General features: G+C 53.8%; 6 protein-coding genes across 6 annotated transcripts; 3 read left to right on the top strand and 3 right to left on the bottom strand.

Annotated features, from left to right (window-relative positions):
* Positions 1-211: 211 nt before the first annotated feature.
* On the top strand, positions 212-1,421 carry J4E92_007923 (uncharacterized protein; the record flags this gene model as incomplete). Its single annotated transcript, XM_051499283.1, has 3 exons — positions 212-238; positions 290-1,132; positions 1,188-1,421. The coding sequence occupies 3 exons, from the start codon at positions 212-214 to the stop codon at positions 1,419-1,421; spliced, it is 1,104 nt and encodes a 367-aa protein (XP_051350532.1).
* A 626-nt stretch (positions 1,422-2,047) lies between these two features.
* On the top strand, positions 2,048-3,693 carry J4E92_007922 (uncharacterized protein; the record flags this gene model as incomplete). Its single annotated transcript, XM_051499282.1, has 3 exons — positions 2,048-2,192; positions 2,250-2,643; positions 2,811-3,693. The coding sequence occupies 3 exons, from the start codon at positions 2,048-2,050 to the stop codon at positions 3,691-3,693; spliced, it is 1,422 nt and encodes a 473-aa protein (XP_051350531.1).
* Positions 3,694-3,754: 61 nt separating this feature from the next.
* Positions 3,755-5,889, bottom strand: J4E92_007921 (uncharacterized protein; the record flags this gene model as incomplete). Its single annotated transcript, XM_051499281.1, has 2 exons — positions 3,755-5,719; positions 5,764-5,889. The coding sequence occupies 2 exons, from the start codon at positions 5,887-5,889 to the stop codon at positions 3,755-3,757; spliced, it is 2,091 nt and encodes a 696-aa protein (XP_051350530.1).
* Positions 5,890-6,226: 337 nt separating this feature from the next.
* J4E92_007920 (uncharacterized protein) lies at positions 6,227-7,135 on the top strand (the record flags this gene model as incomplete). The annotated part of the gene is made up of 4 exons (XM_051499280.1): positions 6,227-6,627; positions 6,673-6,725; positions 7,064-7,069; positions 7,122-7,135. 4 exons carry the CDS (start codon positions 6,227-6,229, stop codon positions 7,133-7,135), a joined length of 474 nt encoding a protein of 157 aa, XP_051350529.1.
* Positions 7,136-7,490: 355 nt separating this feature from the next.
* On the bottom strand, positions 7,491-9,156 carry J4E92_007919 (uncharacterized protein; the record flags this gene model as incomplete). Its single annotated transcript, XM_051499279.1, has 2 exons — positions 7,491-9,054; positions 9,149-9,156. 2 exons carry the CDS (start codon positions 9,154-9,156, stop codon positions 7,491-7,493), a joined length of 1,572 nt encoding a protein of 523 aa, XP_051350528.1.
* Positions 9,157-11,732: 2,576 nt separating this feature from the next.
* On the bottom strand, positions 11,733-15,411 carry J4E92_007918 (uncharacterized protein; the record flags this gene model as incomplete). Its single annotated transcript, XM_051499278.1, has 5 exons — positions 11,733-12,245; positions 12,294-14,141; positions 14,191-14,819; positions 14,872-15,201; positions 15,252-15,411. 5 exons carry the CDS (start codon positions 15,409-15,411, stop codon positions 11,733-11,735), a joined length of 3,480 nt encoding a protein of 1,159 aa, XP_051350527.1.
* Positions 15,412-15,611: the final 200 nt, after the last annotated feature.

The following is a 15,611-nucleotide window of genomic DNA, read 5'->3' as shown; positions in this document are numbered from 1 at the left end:
CTCGGAAAACATACCTACATCATGTGGGTAGGGGTGGTGTCATTTAGTGCATTGGGGATACACCCCGCGCAGGTTGACGGTTGCCCTTGACCCCACGATCCCCGCACTTGCGCTTCGTCACACCCGACCTGTGTCCAGGTATTTTGGTCACGGGCATACAAGATGAAGCTGTCGAACTCAATGAGTCGCTGCAATCGATTTGGAAAACAACATGTCTTCCGTAACCACCGTTGAGAAGGTCAGATCACTGCAGCGCGCTTTCCTGGTCTGCAACTGATCCGTTCTCCAGAACCCGGCCTTCGTCCTTCGTGCAATCAAGGATGTCGCATTTGAGGACCGCGAAGTACCAAAGCTACGCGACGAGCATGAAGTCCGCGTCCATGTTGCGCAGACAGGAATATGCGGCAGCGATGTACACTACTGGCAGCGCGGCCGCATCGGCGACTTCGTCCTGAACAGCCCAATCATCCTTGGGCATGAGAGTTCTGGGACAGTCGTAGAGGTTGGCTCAGCCGTCAAGAACCTCCAAGTGGGAGATCGCGTCGCCATTGAACCTGGTGTGCCTTGCAGACGATGCGACTACTGCCGATCTGGCTCCTACAACCTTTGTAACGATACCATCTTTGCCGCCACGCCACCTTGGGATGGAACACTTGCAAAGTACTACACTGTTGCCAGTGATTACTGTTACAAGATTCCCGACCACATGAACATGGAAGAAGCAGCAATGGTCGAGCCAGTCTCCGTCGCAGTCCAGATCTGTAAGGTTGCGGATTTGCGCGCGAACCAGACGGTGGTCGTCTTCGGCGCGGGGCCCATCGGAGTACTGTCGCAGGCAGTCGCAAAAGCTTCAGGCGCGAAGAAAGTCATTGCTGTCGACATCTCCCAGGCAAGACTGGATTTTGCCAAAGCATATGCGGCAGATGGCGTGTTTCTACCTCCGAGAGCAAAGGAAGGAGCTGACCCCGTCGCGCATTCGGAGAGTATCGCTGCGGCCATCAAAGAGCAATTCAATCTGGGCGAGGGTGCAGACATCGTCCTGGAATGCACAGGTGCCGAACCGTGTATACAGGCCGGCATCAACGTGGCGAAGAAGGGCGGCACCTATGTCCAGGCGGGGATGGGCAGGGAAGTGAGTCTGCACCTGAACCGTGTCTCGCTATTCAGTTGCTAATGAGAAACGCTAGAACGTTGTTTTCCCCATCACGACGGCTTGTATCCGTGCTTTGACCATCAAGGGCTCAATCCGCTACTCGGTTGGCTGCTACCCCAATGCGATAGACTTGGTGGCCTCAGGCAAGGTGGATGTGAAGAAACTCATCACGAACAGGTTCAAGTTCGAGGATGCCGAGAAAGCTTTCGAGCTAGTGAAGGCTGCGCAGGAGGGCGTTTTCAAGGTCATCATAGAGGGCGTGCAATAAGAGTGGACGTGAGTGGAATCGAGATGTTGCATGCCATATCCCCACGTGACGATGGTGGAAACCCCATGTGCCAATATCGAATAGTAATTCTGTCATTGTCATACTGCCACAGAGCCATGCGCTCAAAACAGGTTCAGGTGCGCGGAGTACAGTTGCGCATCTCTTCGGCATCGGGATATCGCGTGACCACGCGGGACTTGAATAGCGCCATGAGTCGAAAGGCGGACAGAGTTTCGTCCATCAAGCAAATACAGGCGCGGCGGGATGCAAAGACGAGTCTGGAGTGTCAGGCACCCGATGGTTGACTGTGCCCCGTAACGAGATTCCCTGGGCTAGGCTAATATGACGCAGTTAGCGTTGGGGTGACAGTCGACCGTCCACCCGGCATGACTCGCGCATCACCCCATTCCATCCCGATCGTCGCTGCAACCCGCATTTCACTAGCAGGAACCGACGCTCAGAACCTGGGGTAACAAAGCCATGTGCCGGCTGTGGGCATACCCCGTAGCCGGGTCATGCCAGACCGTATATATACCCGAGATGTCGACGCGTGTTTCAAGCCTTCTTGCCGATTGATCAGAAGACTTCTCCCGACTGTTGTATCCACCGTTATTGAGGTTGCAACCATGAAAGACGCAGATATCGTTGGGCATGCCATAGCGGAGGTGCTGCCTCAGACCAACAAGTACTGGTTCCAAATTCCGCACTTGCGACGCTTGAACCTGATCTTATTGGTACCTCTACTGTCCTCGGCTGTGGCAGGATATGATGGTAAGCATAGCTTCGCCACGCCGATGGATACAAATAAACGTCGCTGACACTCAATAGGCTCGTTGATGAATGGACTCCAGTCGCTTCCCCAATGGCAAGAGTACTTTGGCCACCCCACCGGAGCGCTTCTTGGTCTGGTCAACGCGGCACAGTCTGCCGGCTCCGTAGTCGTGCTGCCGTTCGTCGGAGTGCTCTCTGATCGCTATGGCCGGCGCATAGTGTTGTTCAGCGGTCTCATCGGTGTGATCATTGCGACTATCATACAAGCAACAGCAACAACACTGGCGCAATTCGTTGTATCACGAGCTGTCGTGGGTGCTGCGGGCATGTTCGTCGTCCAACCCTCCCCGATGTTAATCGCCGAGCTGGCCTATCCTACGCACCGAGGCAAGTACACAAGTGCTTTCTGGACTATGTACTACCTCGGTGCTATCTTGGCTGCGTGGACAACGTTTGGGACTCAGAACCACTCAGGGAATTGGAGCTGGAGGATACCGACGATCTTGCAGGCTGGTTATCCACTAGTGCAGCTTGCATTCTTTTGGACTTTGCCCGAATCCCCCAGGTATGAAATTTGAGTCCTGCATAGAGCTTTATGAGTACTAATACGGTAATCAGATGGCTCGTGGCCAAAGAGCGACAAGATGAAGCGCGACAAATCCTTGCTCGATACCATTCTGGTGGCGACGAACATAGCCCGCTAGTTACCCGAGAGATGAGCGAAATCGTTTACGCCATTCGACAGGAGAGTGCAGCCAAATTGGTACAATGGAGTGCGCTTGTTGCCACCCCTGGCAACCGGAAGCGACTCTTCCTCGCCGTGTGTGTCGGTGGATTTGCACAGTGGAACGGAATCGGGGTCGTCTCCTACTATCTCACCCTGGTGTTAGACTCAATCGGCATAACGGATCCATTCATGCAGACGCTCATCAATGGTCTGTTGCAGATCTTTAACTTCGCCGCAGCCGTAAGTGCGGCTCTCTTGGTTGACCGACTGGGACGACGAACTCTTTTCCTCTGGAGCGGCATCGGCATGCTAATCTCGTACATTGTCTGGACAGCATGCTCGGCGGTCAATAACGAGGACAACAACAAAGCGGCCGGATATGTCGTGGTGGTGTGCCTCTTTGTTTTCTACTTCCACTACGACATCGCATACACGCCACTTTTGATGAGCTATCCGACTGAGATTTTTACCTACAGTCTCCGATCGAAGGGTATCAGCTGCGAATTGCTTTCCATCTATGTTTCGTTGGTCATCCAGGCGTTGGTCAATCCGGTCGGCATGGAGAACCTGGGCTGGAAGTACTATATAGTCTTCTGCTGTTTGCTGGTGGTCTTCCTCGGGGTCACATACTTCTTCTTTCCAGAGACGAAGGGTCGGAGCTTAGAGGAGATTGCTGAGATCTTTGATGGCCCTCGAGCGTCGCCTGATGCAGATCTTGTGGAAAAGGAAGAAAAGTTCGACAAGCAGCATATCGAGGTAGCTAGGGCATGTTGATTGGTAGTTTGTTGTAACCAATAGATTTGGTGCGGTGTCTTGGTAGAGACAAAATCGTGCTTCAACCCCATGCAAATTGTGAATCGGGGTAGACATTAGGTCCCCTCGGTCGTGGCTGTCCTGAATCATCGACGTCCGGAAGGAAGTCAGACCAGAGTCCCCCCTGCATCAGTACATCAGCCTCAGCATCATTGGCGTTCGGCCACATCATGCTGTAGACGTTGTTGATCTGTGTCTGTGGGGACTCCTCGGTAGCATGCTCCAATAGGTCGCCAGCGGGAGTCGCGAGCACGTGTGCATCCTGCCCAGGAATCTCAGATTGCAGGAACGGGCCACAGAGACGTTGAAGCACATTCAGGCAATCCTGAGCACTCGGATTGATTGATGACAATAGCTGCATAGTGTGCATTGTCCGCCTGATTTGCGCGCGCCAGCTTCCCGAGGAAGGTGAAGTAGGTTCGTTACGCAAGCACACGCAGGGTATGAGCGAAGCCTGGAACAAAAAGTACAATGCGTACCATGCAGACATCCGCGTGGGCGGAGAGCTCGCCCAAAATGTACTGATGGCATCAATGCTCATCTCGGCTTCACGAAGACATCTGACATACGCTTCTTGCACTGATGCCGGCACAGTATTGTCTATGTCTTGCGATCTGGCTTGTAGTACACGGCGAATGACATACGGTCGATACATAATGATCCTGAAGTTGCTCAGCCGCCACCACATAATAGCATGGCTAGTCGCGAATTGAGCGGGCATACTCGCTCCACGGCGATACCAATCGGGCACTGAGGATTGCCATCTGTCTATCACGGTATCATCGAGACGAATCAACTCCGTAGCGGCTGGAAAGGGCATCGAGATGACCTTCGTGTATATGTCATTTGTCAGAATGTGGAATTTGGACTGCATGATGACAGCACTGAACGTTGTGACGTGGTCCGCCTCGCTTGGAGCAGTGCGTGACAGATTAGTCAAAGCCCTGTCGGGAATGTTCAAGGGCAAATGAACTTCAACGTTCTTGTTGGGCCAGGCGAGAGGGCGACCAAATGTGACAGCTGCACCAATGTTGAAGACAAACATGGACCACCATACGCGCCGGCGGATCTCCATGTTGAGCGGGGTGATATCCCAATGATTGAACTCCTTGTGTAGTCCTAAACCAATGGCCATATGAAGGGCAAGACCAAGATAGTTGTACCCACTATTTGGCTTGTTCCGTTTCTGCAGGTAGTTGGACATGAGCGTGAGTGTTTGGACAAGGGTAATGTTGCCAATTTCCAAGCTCTCAATCGACAGGTTGGACTTGGCAGCCGTGAATAATCTCCTGTCTGTGTCGGCCGGGCCAGTGGCCGTTGTGAAATGGCCTATCGCAGCGATCATAAAAGCGAGCGCATGCCAGCTACGACCGTTGGGGCGAGGAATGACCTGGGCGTATTGAGCACGGAAGGTGTGTTCCTCCACGATAGGATACGAGATGTGGTAGAGGCCGAAGTATCCGTTGATAGCGGCATCGAGATCGACGGCTCCTAGATCAAGGCTATCCCACAGATCTGTGTACAGCCAGTGCCCATTGTCCGGTGTAGTTGTGCTGAAGCTGGACGTGGGTGGCGCTTTCCGCGGAGACTGCTGAGCGTCGGGAAGGAGCAGTCGCAACATGGCAGCACCTGACGCAACGCCTAGATAACCTGCATCGCTCTCATCTACGGTGAGCGAAGCCATGCCATCAACGACGCGCTCGTCTTCCCCGGGAGAAGTATGTGTATGTGTGCTCGCGGCGTCTGTCTCGGCGGGACCGCTTTCCTGGGATTGTTCATCCCAACTAAAGTCGGCTGGTCCAGAAGGCGGCCCTTCAAGCGAGACTTCAATGGGCGGTTCGTCGGGTGCGCCTCTTGTGTTGGCAGCATCTTCGTGGGGAGATGGCGCGTCGTCGCCCTGGGCGGTCTCGAGCTGTCGCACACGCGCTTCGGCTGATTGGACGCGTTGTTCTGCGCGGGCGAGTTGAGCTTGTGATCGACGAAGTTGCTCTTCGACTTGAGTGAGATGTTTGCGCGTCAATGGGGTTCTACTGTGCCGTTCGTAGAGACAATGTCTCCTGTTTCTCTTGCAGGGCCCGCATTCTGGGAGCGTCTTGTCGCATCGCGCTTTCCGTCGGCGGCATTCATTGCAGGCTTGATCGCGATCTCGGTCTCCATCATCACGTGCGAAGCTGTCGGTGCTGTTCATATGCGTCTGGCCCGCTCATGCTTGAGGGTGATGTTGTGCTGTGTTGGGGTGCGACGGATGGAAGTCGCGGGGTTGAGCTCAAGGTTTACTGACTCGGTGATGGCGCCAGAGGCACGTACAGGCGAGTCATTCCAGACTGTCGTCGATATATCGACAGCAGACACAAGCTAAATCTGAAGAGCGTCTACATCAGGTCAGGGTCTTTCACATTCACTGTCTTTCATCTAGTTGCAAAATTCACGCTAGTTAGTCTTTTCAAATGCTGGAAACTGACATCACCCCTAAATTACTAACACGACACCCGCCATGAGCCATCCTTTACCGCCCGCAACCATGGACTTCCGCTTCCTTGATCTACCCGCCGACATCAGACTCATGGTTTACGAGTTCCTACCGACATGTCTTACGCACAACGAGATCACTATCGAGACGGACAATGAGAGCGGACGTCTCAAGATGAAAACCACAAAAGTTAAGCTCGTTAGCATTTGGTATCCCACCACCGTACGCCTTGTCTCCAAGATCATCCGAGAAGAAGCTACACCAATCATTGCGCGCACTGCGACGAAGCGCAACAGCGCACTAGTAGTCGGCGGCTTTTCCAAGATGTCGCGATCGGGCCCTAAACTCATTGTCCTATGTGGAGATCTGGAAGTCATTGCGCGCAAGCAAGGACCTCTTGAGGCAGCTTCGGAGTTTCTGACCTGGTTTTTGGAGGCGCGCAGGACAGGATCTAGCTGCGTGACCGCTAGGCCCGAGAGTTCGGCTTCGGATCCAAATAGCTCGGCTATAATCAACTGGGCGCGTCAAGCTGGTTGGCATTTATCTCAAATGCGACCAAGAGCCAGAGCGATTGACATTGCCATTGACGCCATGCATGTACTGTCGATGGGCCGTCAAGAAACCGTTGCTTCCTTGCTTCGATTCGAGGATGCAGCCGAGCGACCGTATCTGGCTCAACGACGCGACATCCGATTTAGAGTGTGTACAGCGCCTCTAATGTTTGCAGCTCATTCCGTGTCGCGGTATGTTCCATTGCGCGGCCCCTCTCCAGGTGGTAGATTTGGTTACTTTGTCGAGCACTTTGACCTTGAGTACGGAGAATGGATCGAAGCTTGGGTTCCGCAAGACTGCGTTTAGCAGGTCACGGTACGTTCATGCCGCGTAGTAGCTTTTTGAATGAGGCTGACACAAGGTGCAGACAAGATAGTCTGATTCGCTCATGCGCTCTGGTATCGCCATGATAACTGATCAGCTTGAGGGTGTAGCATAAATGTTTCAGGATGTAGGGTGTCGCAGAACCTTTACTAGAGACTGCGCCTACATCAGTAGAGAGGCATGTTGCTCAGTCGCGCTGATTTGGAAGGGCAAAAGAATGAGAAGGACTTTAGACCAACATCTTGATGAGAATGCCATGTATGTATTGTAAGCTGAGCAACTAGGAGTGACTCAAAGTAGGAGTGAAGAAGGAAATAAACCCAACGAGACGATGCCAGGTTCCAAGCCAAAAGCGAATCCTCATCAGCGTAAATGCTGTCTGAGAAAGCGTAAACTCAAAGTAGGAGACTAACTAGTAGAAGAAAGTATCAAGAGACGTGTCAACGTTGCTTCCACAATCGCCGGTTTTGATATACCGATACTTGTTCCACTCTTCTTCCTCGGGAGCACCACCATTCACCATGTAGTAATGGTACTCTATCCGTGTCAACGCGGGTACGTCGATCTGCGCAGAGTAGTTCGCGGATTTGGATGCAATGGATGCAAGGCTAAACTCTCGCGTTAACATTCTGGCGTCCTTCGTCTCTCCATTACCGAGCTCCGGGACGTCACCAACAACGAATAACACGTTGTTGGGGTCCGAGCGGACATGGAAAGTCACACGGGCGTGACAGTAACACTGCGACAACTCGAAGGTGTTGTTCTGCGGCTCGCCCCAGCTGGGCCCTTTTACACCCAGGTAACGATTTGCGGCTGTGTAAAAGGCAGCGTGTGACCAAGTGAAATTCGCGGCGGAGACAGCCATGCCGTTGGTTTTGTCGAATTGTTGTGGAAGACCTCCATCCAAGGGGATGTACTTCTGCACGATGGCCATGTAGCTATCAGCATAGTCGCGTACCGTAGAGACGATCGACTTGAAATCCTTATCGTCGCCAAACTTGTAAGGACCGCCAGAGCCATAGGTACCCACATGGGTCTTCGGCAGTAGATCCTGGAAGAAGGGTAACGAAGTCTCATCGACGATCAATTGTCCTTGATCCAGCCATTGAAGTACAGCCAGATACAGCTGCTCTGCTGCCGCGAGTGTGGTCATGTACCAGGGGTTACCGCCGTGATCATCATCCTCGGGATATCTTCCAATGGCAACTCCCTGGCCTTGTTTAATGCCACTATTGATACCGTATAAGGGGCGGAAAGCGTCGGTCACTGTCTTATGGTTGGCTAGAGCTCTGGAAGAGCATGGCTGAAAGGTACTGTTTGTGCACCCGGCCTGAGGATCGTACGCGTGAATGGAAGAGAGGATAGAGCTCGCATCTATCCCGCTTCGTTGATCCTTGGAGTTGATATTTGCGTGCATGTAGTTGATGCCCCAGAAGGTCTCCATGAAGCATAGTATTTGTGGTGCGGCAGAAGCACAGCCGTCGCAGCGTCGATCCAAAGTCTTTGCCAGAGCCATGCCTTCGACAAGAGCGCGATGGGATGCTGAAAGGGTAAAGAAGGATGAGCCGTTTGTTTCTTCCCACAGATCGAAGCTGGTATGGTTCCAGTACCGTGCAATGTGTCTGAGATCATCCATGATGATCGGCCAAATCTGGAAATTGACTCTACTCTGATAAAACGAGGGGTATTTGGTCCCTTCTTCCTCTGCAAGCAGATGCTTGGCGTATATGATCAAAGCTGTAGCACGAAGTGCGGGACCATCTTGTTGAGGGCGATTCCACGCACCCGTGAAAGCAGTGCCGTTTGGGTAGAATTTGGGCTCACCAAGACCTCCAGACCAGTGACCACCAGAAGGGTTTGACATTAACCGTAGCCTGTCTTGGGATTTCACATAATCGTCTATGTGATCCGAAATCTTTGGCTTGTCTGTCACGGATAGGCGTTCGGTGAGAATTTTGAAGGTCAATGCGGCGGTCCTGGTCCACGTATACAAGTCTTTATCGTTAGCTTTCAGTCGATCGTTGTGGGTTCGAGGCATGTACAATCTGGATCCGACCGACTAGAAACCACGATGCCATCTTTGATGTTCTTCAGCATCCCATTCAGCGAAATGGTCTGCTGACCTTTGATGAAGCCCTCCAGTGAATCTTCCCGCTGCTGGTGATCGATCGAATTGGTATTTGCACTGACGAGGAGCGACGTGGCCGAAAGCACACGAAGCAGGAAAGCGGCCTTCATGTTGAGAGTTGCAGTAGTAACAATACCGCGGAGAAGAATGGTTCGTGCTGATAGTCTCGTGACAACCCTGATGCGTTATCGATGGCGGCGGTGAGATGGATGGATGGGATGTTTCGGCGTGGTGCGTCAACAAACAAGTCCAGCCTGCGGATGGCATCGACGCGCTCTGCGACAGCTGCTACATCATTCATGCTTGCCAGGTCAGCCGTCACTATGGGCAAGAGCTATGAGACGTTAGCAGGCACTCCCATCGCGCCTCATAGTCGTGGAAGCCGCATCGGGACGCGATCAACGCGGGATTGAGGGAGCCAGTGTCGAAGACATTACTGCTGTAAAGCGAAATGCCCTCGTTTGAGTCTCAAAGACGAGCAAGGGAGTAGTCATAGTGTGTTGAGATGAGTGGTACCGGAGGTGAAAGACGCGAAGGTTCATGTCCGAGGTAGTTCGTCCACGGGTGTCTTCGCTTCGACCAATGACGTCAGGTCGTGGCGTTGACGCGTCTGCGTCGCGCGTGCCTTACTATCAACGTCTCCCACACCTTCACCAGGTATGCGAGTGCGCGATTCGACATTGAAACTCTTCCGCTCTCTGTTATTGATAGCTTCGGTTTCAGGCGATGCATGCGTCAGTCATGGAGACGCAACGATCGTCCAGCACGACACTCAACCTACGTTGATCACGTCTCCATGTTAAGCAAGTCATGGAGGCTGCCTATCAACCAGTAGTTCAACTTCGTTTAGTAGCATCGAGGTGAGATCGATGCGCAAATCATGCTTGCAAATTCACAATACTTTGACCACCACGTTCTGGTCATAGCAAAGACCTTGACCACATTAGGTCTGGCCACGCATCTAGAGAAATATCATCAAGGTAGAAGTATGCAACATCATAGCATCTACTTATACAGTTCTGAAAGCACGTATGCGACACGAATTCTAGTCATGTCTCGTAACTCCGCGTTCGGAGAGCAATGCTATAGTTTGGAACACACGTGGTACCCAGAATCCACTCCTCGACCCTGAAACCAACACTGTGGAACGAAAATGCTTCTGCTCGCTTGTACTGGTGAAAGACGATTTCATCTCACTGTCTCACTCATCACAAACTCCGCGTTCTTCTAATGGGACAGATAATTACTCGCCTCAAACCAGACTACTACAGAGTCACACCTGGGCAACATCAGCTACCACACCAACAAATCCTACAGCCCGCGCATCCCGGCACAACCATGGGCCCAACAGAACCACCTCCCTCGCTCCCCTCGCCAGGAAAACCCACATCCTCACCGCCGTCCACCTCCATACCACCAAAGCCCTTCCCCCTCCTCTCCCTCCCCAAAGAACTCCGGCAAAAGATATTCACGCACCTCGTCCCCAAAACCCAACACCACACCATCCCCCTCAAATACGGGCCCCACCACCTCACCCTAGTAACCACCACAATCCCAGGCATCGCCGTCCTCGCAACAAACCACCAAATCCGTACCGAAGCATCCTACATTCTCTGCCCCCACCTCTCCATCATCAAGTCCACAGCCCCAACAATAATAATCTCAGCAGACCACCTCCTCGGCGTAATAAACCTACACGACTCCTTCCGTTTCCAACCCACATTCTGGACCTTCCTCTTCCACCGCATAGAACCGCGAAGACGAGACTTCACAGTTTGTTCTATCCGGCGTTACCGAGAGGGCGGAATCACGTCCGAACAGCTGGCTAAGAGGCTCAGGATGTGGACTCTCAATTCGACGCCAGACGTAGGCGTTTTAGAAGCAGTAACAACATTCATCCTCCGAATCCTTTCCTACCTCCCCACCGCAACACCCCCACCAACCCTCCACACCTACCCCCCTCTCAACATCCTCATCTCCATACCCACCTCCTTCACCGGCGGCCCTATAACAGCAACAACATCCCTCCCCCGCAGTATCGCGTATCGGATATTCTTCCCTGCGCATCCTTATCTTGCTCGCATCCGGCCTGGCCACACAAACCTGTCTTGGTTACTGCAACGCATGGTGTATCATGCGTGCTGGGCGTTTACATGCCGCCACGCGACGACGGTGTGCTTGAGTATTAAAGTGAGGTTTTTGGATGGGGAGGGTGGGGTGTTAAGGGGCTGGGCTGGGGGAGCGGAGGGCTGGGGTATGAGGGAGGTTGTGGTGCATAAGAGTGTGCTTAAGGGGGTGAAGAGTGCGGGGATGAGGGGGAGGGGGGTTGTTTATTATGGGGGGCTGGGGACGGGGGAATTGGTTTGAGGTGCACGGGCAGGATGGGATGGTGGGGAGGGGGTTACTTCGTTGTTCCAGTCAGTGTGGAGAGATTGCTGGATTGATGGTTCTGAAGGAGATCCAAACTTGCATAATTAGGGTGGGTATACGAACAGCCCAATCTACGTACGATTATTGCAATCTCGATCATAGTACAAAACCGCCGGTTGTGACTACCTTCCAGCTGCGCACGGGATGCGTATCTTCCAATTCTACACACCACCAGAGCACCTCTTTTGTCTTGTCGATTTGCCCACTCTCCTCGTAGGCCCTAGCCATCGCGTACCATGCTTCGGAGTAGTCCCAACCAGCACCAAGCTTGGTAAGTGTGGAGAGTAGCCCGAATGCGCGGTCACGGGCCGCAAGACGGGTAAGCGTGGGTGACGAGAGCTGGTTCTCTACTGACGGTGTGTGAGAGGTTAGGTATTGTGTTTTCGATGTCGACGTCTTTGTATGAATTGAAGAGGCCGATGACTGTAGCGGAGCGGAGACGGTGTCGGTGTTGGCAGGCTCCAGCGGTATGACCTCGCTGTAGATATCCAAAAGGATGTTCGATAGACCAACGATGGCCTCGGGGTGGTCTGGGAAATGTTGTAGAGCGCGCTCAAAGTCTGCACGAGCTTCATGCTTCATCGATTGGGCCACAAGCTGTTCTGCGCGCTGGAGCAATGTCAGTAGAGGTAGCATCGAAGATGTTGGGAGACTTACAGCAGCGAACACGTCCGCCCATAACTCCTCCACACTCTTGCCTCCACCCCACCCCTTGTCCGCGAGCGCCTTGGCTGTTGAGTGTTCCAATGACACCTCAGCTTCAAATGTTTCGACCAGCTTCAATGCCTCGGCAACAGCCTCCCTAGCATCCTGGAACATGTGCGCTCTTGCATATAATCCAGAGATGAAGATCCATATGCTGACCAGCAACGAGACTTTCTGACGACGCTCTTGGATCTTGGAAAAGTGGGGATCCGCGGGTATGTAGTCAGCATGTGGCAGGCGCGAAGGCAAGCGAGTATCCTGTCTGGGTGGTTGTTCTTCGTGGCCTAAAGGCGGAGAGGAGTGATCTAGGTTATGGGCGACGGGTGGAAGTGGTGTGTCACCCTTTTCTATTGACTTTCCCGGAGAGCTGGGATTGGAAATGCGTCGAGGCGATTTTGAGTTTGCAGTGTTACTACGTGCACGAGTGCTGTTTGGAACGTGTTCTGGAAGCGGCGGTACCTCTGGAACGGTGTCTTTGCCGGCCTGACCATCATCCTGCTTGTGGTGGTGGTGAAACAGATGGTGCCGGTGATGACCGTTAGTAGGAGCTGCGCCGTTGTCATCGGTGACTTGAATCGCAGGAGGCACTTCCGGTTGTGTGGTGGCTGTCTTGGAGCTGACCACAGATTTACTTCGATCGACATTTTCTTGCTGAGTCGTTCTGACTGACCCTCGTCCGCGGAAGATACTACCTCGTGTGCCCGAGGCGGTCTTTGGAGGCGCCAGCGACGCAGGTTCGGGTGGAGTCTTGACTTTGTCAGCTGCCGGATCGCCGAACAGTCGACCGTACAGTGCAAGGAGCTCGTCACATCCGTCAACCGCAGCGGTGGCACCATCGGTGATCTCAAGAAGAGACAGCTGCGTCATCTTGATCTGCAGTATGTTGCTCTTTTCGAAACGTTCCATACGATCGACAATGCCAGATTCAAGAGGCTCTTGACCGGCAGCCTCTTGGAGGTGTTCGCTTCGGAATGCGCCCGAGTCACGGCCGAACAGGACAGCAGGATCGCCGAATTGTTCGAAAGCCGCCTCGCATGCCTTCTCAGCAGCGGCAAACTCAGACCGTGACGTCAAAAGCAGAGCAAGAAGATGCCACACGGGTATCAACTTGCGTTCGCGTCCATATTCAGTGGTGATGCCATCCGATAGAACTCCGTCTACACTGACCGTCGTACCCTTTGTTGCTGGAGAAAGTGCACGCTTGGCGATTTTGATGGCACCGGGGATGTCCCTTGTTTCCGCGAGAACCAAAGCGAGCGCGTACAGAGCTTCCACATTATGCTCGTCACCGAGATTAGGTGAAAGCGACTTCCTGAGGTACTGCACGGCTTTGGCCTGGATCGTGGCCCGTGCCTCAACCTCGTAAGTGAGCCGTGCCCAGTGTGCTTGACTGATGCCAATGGCGCAATAGGCGGCGGCTAGGGCCGTGGGTTCGACGAAAGATGTGCTCGAAGCAATTGAGCGGGTATCAGACGTTGAGCGAAGGTGATCTGCCTGCTCCAACCAGTGCTCGATACTGTGAGCAATCTCGAGAGCCTTTTCGGCGTCATGCCTAGATCCCCATCTACAGAGCATCCTGACAGCCTCGGCGGAAGTCCTCAGTACCGTGCTGTCGTCGTCAATGCCAGCCTCGAGTTCGCCTGACTTTTCCGATCGATCCTTGTTCCGCGTGATGATCTCGACATAGGAATCGTAGGCTTTGTATGCCAGCTCAGGCTCGGCTAGAGATGCGTGGACAACGAAGAGGTTGCGCAGGATCTGGGTCGAGTGGTACGTCTTGGTGGCTGCTCGATAGAGGATCTAGATACTATTAGTCACTGGATCTTCTCGGGGTAGATGAGTAACTTACATCAAGCACGCCTCGCGCGACACCCTCTTTCCCTCCTTCGCCTAGATCATCGTCGCTCCAGGTGGGACCGCAGAGGAGGCGCCAGTTGTCCATGACGGAATCCACCCACGTTTCGACTTCATGGTTGGTTTCGCTGGCCTTGGGAAAGTGTGTCTCTCGTATCAACAGGTTCTCGTAGACAGCCTCGACGCGTTTCAGCTCCGCCCGCTGCCGTAATCGAGCGTCTGACTGGGCGGTAGGCGTTGGCTTCTCTTGTATGATGGGCGTGGAATCGGGTTCGTAGGCGAGGTCATAGCGGAGGATTGTTGATAGCGAGTCGTAGTATGCCTTCCACGCTAATCTTCGATACCGTGCTGAGTTGCCCACGTCTGATGCGGCGTTCTTGGAAGTTGCATCCCAAAACTTTGCCCAGTAGCGGTAGGTGCGCAGAGCCTCGGACGCGTTGATTCGCTCGCTGAGGCCCATGGACTGGTCGGACAGCTGACAGAGGCGGACGAGAGACTGCTCTCCCCACATCTTGAACTGGGCCGATTCGGTGTTCGGGGTGGTGGTCGTGGACAGCCAGGGTATTATTGACGAGTAGATGGTGGCTGCCTCGCCAATTGCACCTGTCTTTTCGAGCGCGGAGCCTAAATCACGTCAATTCCGGGACCAAGATGAGGTTACACAGTATAGCTGTACCCTTGAGATATGTGCCCTTGACCAGACACACCCGAGACCAGCCGCTCAAGGTGCCTGCTTCGCCCGACAGCTGGGTCGCGACTGCCCCAAAGTCCTGTGGAAGCCGCGCCACTGCCAGCCCCGGCTCGTCCAGCACGTAATGGGCCCAGCCAAGGCAGACGTTGGCCTGGAAGGCGTCCTGACCCTGCGTGCCATCTTCTTCGATTGTTGCGAGCAGCGAGGGTATGATCTGTGACAGGCCGGTGGTAGAGGCGGCAGAGGAGGCGGTCGAGGGCCTCTTGGTGCTGTGTGCGGCTATCTGGGCGTCGGAGCGCGCTGTGAGGGTGAGGCCTTGGGTCGCCGTTAGCCCTCAGAAAGACCAAACAGAGAGGTTTGCTGACATCGTCGGTGCGGCGCATGCTTCTCGACCTTGCGACACAGCTCAGGCACGTCGGCCCATCGTCCGGCGCATCGAGCCTCGTCCAGCTGCTGTATGTAGCGCTTGGCCTTTTCGCTCTCAGGGGGGGTCTGTAGGTCCTGTAAGCTACCGTTGTTGAACATGACGTTGCTTCGGCGCCAGGGGAGAGGGAGGACAGCACCCTCGACATACCACCATGGTGCTAAGAATATGCCTTTGGCTCTGGACAGGGTCGCGATGTCTGTAGAATCATGTTCGACGAGCAATACTGAATGCGACGACGCCGGCCATGGCTGTACACATGTCACTGACCGACTGCACAAGTCCCACTCTTCTGTGCAGT

Source organism: Alternaria infectoria (assembly GCF_024043175.1).
Source record: "Alternaria infectoria strain BMP 0036 chromosome Unknown scaffold_14, whole genome shotgun sequence".
NCBI classification, from domain to species: Eukaryota; Fungi; Ascomycota; class Dothideomycetes; order Pleosporales; family Pleosporaceae; genus Alternaria; species Alternaria infectoria.
This window is presented reverse-complemented; position numbering and strand designations above follow the sequence as displayed.